The following is a 6,424-nucleotide window of genomic DNA, read 5'->3' as shown; positions in this document are numbered from 1 at the left end:
TCAAGGAGATGACTTTTCATCTGGACCAAGATTACTGGGTACCACTCTGAGGTGCACAGATGAGGGTAAAGGGAGCACAAGGTCAAAGGAACTGTGTAAACAAGAGGCAGAGTGTCATGAAAGGACCAGTCGCCCATCCAGCATTTCCAAATAACAATAGATAACCTTTATTGAGGGACTGACTATTGTGAATTATTATCACTTCCCATGGATCACTTGATTGAACTTTTTGACTGAAGTCTTGAAAGGAAATACCAGCATTAAACTTGCTATACAGATGAAGGAAACAGAGTCACAGATCATAAAGATGCTCACTCAAGACCCCACAGCTCGAATGTGAAGCATTGGAGTCTGTACTCACAACCGCTATAGGCTAATGAATACAGGGAAAGTAGAAATCCAAGTGGGGCAGTACCAAAGAGCAGAGGGCCTCCTCTGCCACCCTGAAGGGCTGACTCTCAGATACACGGTCAAAGAAGGAAGAGGAATTTTCTTGTTGGAACTTGAAGGGGGAAACGCTTCCCAGTTATTAAGGTTATTTTGTGTGTTTAGTGCTGGACTATTCAGTGTGGTGGCCTCAACCACATGTGGGCATGGGCATTAGAAATATGGTTAGTTCTGAAGTGATTTCCTCTGTGTATAAGATGTACGCCAGGTTTTAAAGATTTCACGGCAGAGAAATGGAGACGCACTCATGGGTCTTGATGCACATGTTACTTTAGATACGCTGCTTGAAATACAACATTTATAAAACTATTCATGCATTTTTTCTTTTATTAATGGAAAACAATTCTATCTTACCTATAGATAATAAAATGTTGCCTTCATTTTATTTGCTCTGGGCAGTTGGACCTTGGGTGATTTAGAACTTGTGGTATGTGTTTTACTAATGAACTCTGATGAAGGGCTTCCTAGCCACAGTGGTTTTTTAACTGTATGCTTTCCTTGCTTTCTGGTCATTTGCAAGAAAACTTTAAAGAAGGCTTCCCCTTTGCAGGGGTTTGAGAAGCCCAAGAGTTTCCCTTTTCAGCTGTTCCCAACCACAAACAGAAGCTCAATATGCTGTGCTCTGTGGACAAGGAATTCACATCGCCAGGGCCGAAAGGGGAGACGTCAAAACAATTTCCAGTCCCGAACGGGGTGCAGTTCAAAGGATCCCACAAGAATGGCACAGGTGGGCACAGCGGGTCTGGCTCATCGTCAGAGAGCCCAAGGAGTCGAAAGGAAACTCTAGCTACAACCTGACATGCCACAAAACCAGAGTTATAATGCAAAGTAATTTAGCTTCCCCACCTATCTGTCACCATCTCATCTTAAAAAACGTGTGAAAATACGTAATCCTGAGGAGCCTTCGATTAGGTATAAATACCGGCAGAAAGGGAGGTGCAGAGTACAGCTCCCATCAGCCCATCAGCTACTAGAGAAGACAAGCCAGCAGAGTCCTCTGGACCCATTGACTTGATACGGGTGCTCCAGACTCTCACGGCCTTGGCCTTGCTCGGAGACAATGACTGCGACACGCTGCATCTTGGCTTTGTTGCTCTGCCTCACGCAGGCCATTTCTGACTGCGAGGGCACACCCATTAAAGAAATAGAGACTCTGAAGAAATATTTTGTAAGTATGAATTTGTATCATGCTTGTATCGAAAATGACTGGCGTTGACTTGCCACTGTCAACACTACAGTGGCGCCTCTGGTCCACAGTCATTTTGAGAAGACGGGGTGTTATGTTGCTGTTTGCCGGTGAGGAGCCTTTTGACTTAATCATCTTGATATTGATTTGACTTCGTTCAGTTTGCTATAGAGACTGACAGGGCATTTACAATCTTCCCAAAGATGGGCAGTGTGAGTATGAGATACTTATCATTTTGTGGTTATTAATTTGTTAACATTTACTCACGATAAGGAACAATTCTTATGCTCATGGTTGGCTATTCATTTCTCATTCCTCAGACTACTGTGAAAGTGATAGTGAGAGACAAGTATGAGAGAGAGATGAATAAAAACACTCAGGGAACCATCCTACCGCTTAAAAGGAACAGAAGGTGAAGTTCTTAAAGTTTCTGCTTAAGAACGACCCCTTGCATACACTTTTCCCTAAAGAGTGAATTTTGAAATTCTGCAAGTGAACTATCGCTGAAACCAGCCACTTACTGAGGTCTGAGAGGAGTTATGTTTCTTGGACTTTTACATTTTTTCTTTTGTGGATTTTCTTTCAAATTAACCAAGGCTAATGAACATTTTTTTTTGCTTTTACAATTTTATAATTTGTCTCGAATGTATGCTATTACACACATAGCTGTCATCATAATGGTCAAGCGTTCACAGTCAATTTTATCCTCACGGTGCAAATCAAAGTGTCTCACACACGTGTGTGGAGCTACCTTTTAACGCAGCTGCTAGGACCTACGAGTGCAGACTTATGTCACAGAAACTGTGCCATAAGGGGGCAGTGTGCGCAGTGGGATTAATTTGATGATGTTTTCTGTCTCTCTTAACTTGAGAGCAACTTTCTTTAGCTCACTCCAGCTATTTGGGGTACTTGAAATCTCATCAGCATTTTTGAGTTTATTTGTGGCCTTGCGATTCAAGATTAGACTAGTAAATGCTAAAGCTGCAAGAACGAGAGAGTCCTTGGCTAAACCTAACATGAGGCCTTTTGGGGATGCTTGTTAGAAGTAAATGGAGGCGCTGAGCAGGAAATCAGCAGTTCTTGCCAGCACTGAATTGAATAAAACTCAATAGATATTTTCGGGGCAGTTGGTGAACTAATTAATTACAAATTGAATTTCCTCTTTTCCACAGAACTCGACTAGCTCTGATGTCGGTGAAGGAGGGGATCTCCTCTTTGAGATCTTGAAGAACTGGCAAGAGGTAAAACTGATGTCCCCTTTGCTCATTCTCCCTGTTGTTTCTCGCGGACCGGCTCCCATCAGACTCTCTTTGTGCTCTTGTTTCCCAAGGATGGTGATACAAAACTCATCGAGAGCCAGATTATCTCCTTCTACTTCAAACTCTTTGAAGCCTTGAAGGACCATGAGACCATCCAGGACAGCATAAACACCATCAAGGCAGATCTTATCTCTAACTTCTTCAACAACAGCGAGGCAAAAGTGAATGACTTCGAGAAGATTGCTAAGATTCCGGTGAGGCACTTTGTACTAATGGAGTTTTGTGCTGTACTGAATGATCAGATGGTAGAAACTGGCTACTGAACAGTTGATAAAGCTGGGAGAGGAGGCCCTGTCTGAGATGTTTCCTCACTATGGGCACGCTGGGAGGGACTTCGTCAACTTTGGAAAAACACAGACATTCAAACCATTGCCCACACGATGGGTAAATGGCGTGAGGAGGAAGCAGCCGAGGGGAGCAGTGAGCAGAGCCCCTGTGGTCCCCCTGGGTGTGTGATGGAAACTCTCGCTTAGGATGGGAGGTTGTGTGTTAGTGGAAAGAGCAGTGGGAGGGAGCGAGAAAGCTGCGCGCTCCTCCTCCCAGCCAGGCCACAAGGAAGTGTGAGTCCGGATGACTCACCTGCCCGGCTGCCGCCGCCGCCGTTTCCTCGTCTTGATAGGAACCAGCTGGGATCACTACAGAAGCTTAGTCAGAACCAAACCAAACCTGACCAGTGTCATAGGTAGAAAACGAGGATGAGAGAGGAGGAAGTAGTGGAGCCCCTGGGGCGACATCTGGGTGTGCTACCCCTGGTCTCTGGTCAGCCTCTCATGCTATACGGTCCAGTTTGTTTTTAGGGAAGGAATGGTAGGATTGCTTTGTTAGGATTGCTTTGGATGTCTTATGAAAGGCGTGTCCAATTAACTTTCAGATATGGGGGTACTTCACCTATCCCATACTTTCTATCATGAAGCCACCCTAAGCCTTTACGGCTTCCAGAATCAGAAAGATAACCTGAAAGCATAAAGACAAACGTAAATTTTCTAGATTTTATCCCAAAGGCAAATAGGCTCAGATGAAAGGGACAGGCGCCTTGCTGTGTTCTGTGGCCTTATTGCTTGTGCCCAGCTTTCGGTCTACCTGAGTCGGGCTCTGACCCAACTGGTGCGTTGTCGCAGGGGCTGGAAGATGGCAGCACATCTCAGTCATCAACTAGAGATGGATAAAGTCATTGTTCCTAAGTCACTTTCATGCCGGTCTTGCTGTTCAGCTATGGCTAAGACTCTAGGATTCTTGGCAATGTATTGAGAACTGGGAAATGAATTTGTCTTCACAGCACAGCTGGTAGAAACTCGTTATTCCTAAGGCCTTGGAGTAACTCTCTGGAAACCCTGGGTGTTATGCTTCTTATGGGTGATCTTGAGCAAGCTCGTAACTCTTGTCCTGTTTTGTTGCACCGTCAACACATCTTAGGAACACACACACACACACACACACACACACACACACACACACACACCTCTGAATCCTTCTTGGAAGCGTAGCAAGGAAGTCAAAGTATTTCCAGCATTAGAAAAGCATACAAAAGGGGTTCATTTTTATTAAGCACGAAGTTGCCCAAGTGGCCATCCTGCTACAAATGGAGAAGTTGTTTAAGTAGTTAAACAAATGGTATAGAAGGCAGAGAACAGGAAATACTACTACACCTCCAGTAACAGGTGCTCATTGTCAGCAAATCGATTAGTACCAATATGAATAGAATTGGTGTTTATTTTTAATCCCACCTTAGACATGATGACACTGGTCTGATTTGGGAGAAATCTAAAATGATACTTTTCATTAATTTGGCCTTGGGTTTTTTTTCCCCCTTAGTATTCCAAACTATGAGTGGTATCTGAATCTCTTAAAGGAACCTAGCTCCCAAAGACATGGGCCTTCTCCTTCATGCACCTGGGTCTCTGGGATCCTTGGTAGATCCCAAAGCGTTCTGCTATACCAAGGGGGAGCACTGACCATAGGAGGTTTTTTTTTTTTTTTGTAGTCTAGAAAGGACTAAGCAAGCAGTAGATCTTGTAGAAAAGAAGGTCACTCCCCAATCACTTCACCAGAAAGCAACTTCCAGGAGATTGTCTGTCCAGGTTTAGGGTCACTACCAACTCACTCCCACCCTCATTCCAGCCACGAGTCCTTTTAGTGTTCCATTCTGAGATTTCTGTAGCGGTTACGTTAGCAATATATACGTGATATAAGCCACCCCATTCCCTCTTGTACGACCTAATGACCCCTGTAATCTTAACTGCTGAAGAAGTGATCACTACAAATGACAGGGTTACATTGTTAGACAAGATTGCTTTTCTTAAAAGGAATATTTCCATTTTCACTGATCATGGTGTTGAAAGAAGAATATCCCAATAGCTTGCATGCTTGGAGTTAATTCCATTTTTTTTTCCACCGACAGGTAGATGACCCGCAGGTCCAGCGCAAAGCTGTCAATGAACTCATGAAAGTGATGCACCGACTGTCACCAAAATCGAGCCTAAGGAAGCGGAAAAGGAGCCGGTGCTGTTTCGGGGTTGGGAACCGGCCCAATAAGAACAATCCTGCCAGCGCTGTTTGAATTATAAATCTAAACCTATTTATTAATATTTAACATTATTTATATGGAAAGTATATTTTTAAGACTTATCAACCAGAAAAGTATTTATGATAGCAACTTTTATGTGATGAAAATGGATTTCTATTGATTAATATATATGTTATTTATAATTTCTCTATCCTCAACTCTCTCACTTGACCATTTATTCTCCCTGAGTAATTAACAAAGACTGTGTGATTGAAAGGTTGTATCCCAGGGGCCAGTTAGCCAGTTGGCTGAAGCTGAACTGTAGGTGGCACACTTATGTACAGTTGAAATGACCCGTGAGGTGCTGCGGACTGAGAGCTTGTCTACACTCTGAGCCCGCCCTTCACAGCAGACAGACAGCGCTTCAGCATGTCAGGAAGTGCAAATCGTCCCTCGAGGAAAGCCGTTTGTCCCACCTGGTGCTTCTGAATACCACTGAAAACTGTGACTGCACCCAAGTGGCAAATAACTCACTTGTTTGTAGTTCTTTACTCTCTAATATGTAGAAATAAAGTGTCCTTGCACAACTAGTCATGCTGTGTCAGACTTCTTCTGTGAGGCGGCTCGGATGAATGGGAGGGAAATTAGCCGTTTTTAGCAGTGGGAATCTTGGAGCTGCATTAAGTCCCATTAAGTGTGGTGCTTTTCTCTACTGACAACTGGCTGGTTTTTTTTTTTTTTTCTGCTCTGGTTGGCAGCTATTTAAATTTTCTTTCAAAGAGATATGTCTAATTACATCACCATTCAACATACAGCTCTTGCAGTGGGAAGTGTCCAAATTGCTGAGCCTGGCATTTGAGTTTGCTTCTTTTCTGTCTTCCACACTAGGGTTCCCGCCTACATTTGTGTGGGCAACATCATGAGTATATGTCTTAGAGTTCCCATTTCTGTGAGGAAATACCATGACCA

At 43.7% G+C, this 6,424-nt stretch overlaps 1 protein-coding gene across 1 annotated transcript; it reads left to right on the top strand.

The window, feature by feature from the left end:
• The first annotated feature begins 1,507 nt into the window (after window positions 1-1,507).
• On the top strand, window positions 1,508-5,509 carry Ifng (interferon gamma). The gene is made up of 4 exons (XM_057757433.1): window positions 1,508-1,615; window positions 2,806-2,874; window positions 2,964-3,146; window positions 5,351-5,509. Exons 1-4 carry the CDS (start codon window positions 1,508-1,510, stop codon window positions 5,507-5,509), a joined length of 519 nt encoding a protein of 172 aa, XP_057613416.1.
• The last annotated feature ends 915 nt before the right edge of the window (window positions 5,510-6,424 follow it).

The sequence above is a fragment of the Chionomys nivalis genome, chromosome 25, assembly GCF_950005125.1.
Source record: "Chionomys nivalis chromosome 25, mChiNiv1.1, whole genome shotgun sequence".
In the NCBI taxonomy this organism is placed as follows: domain Eukaryota; kingdom Metazoa; phylum Chordata; class Mammalia; order Rodentia; family Cricetidae; genus Chionomys; species Chionomys nivalis.
Note: the sequence above shows the minus strand (reverse complement) of the source record. Positions and strands in the feature narration are given on the sequence as shown.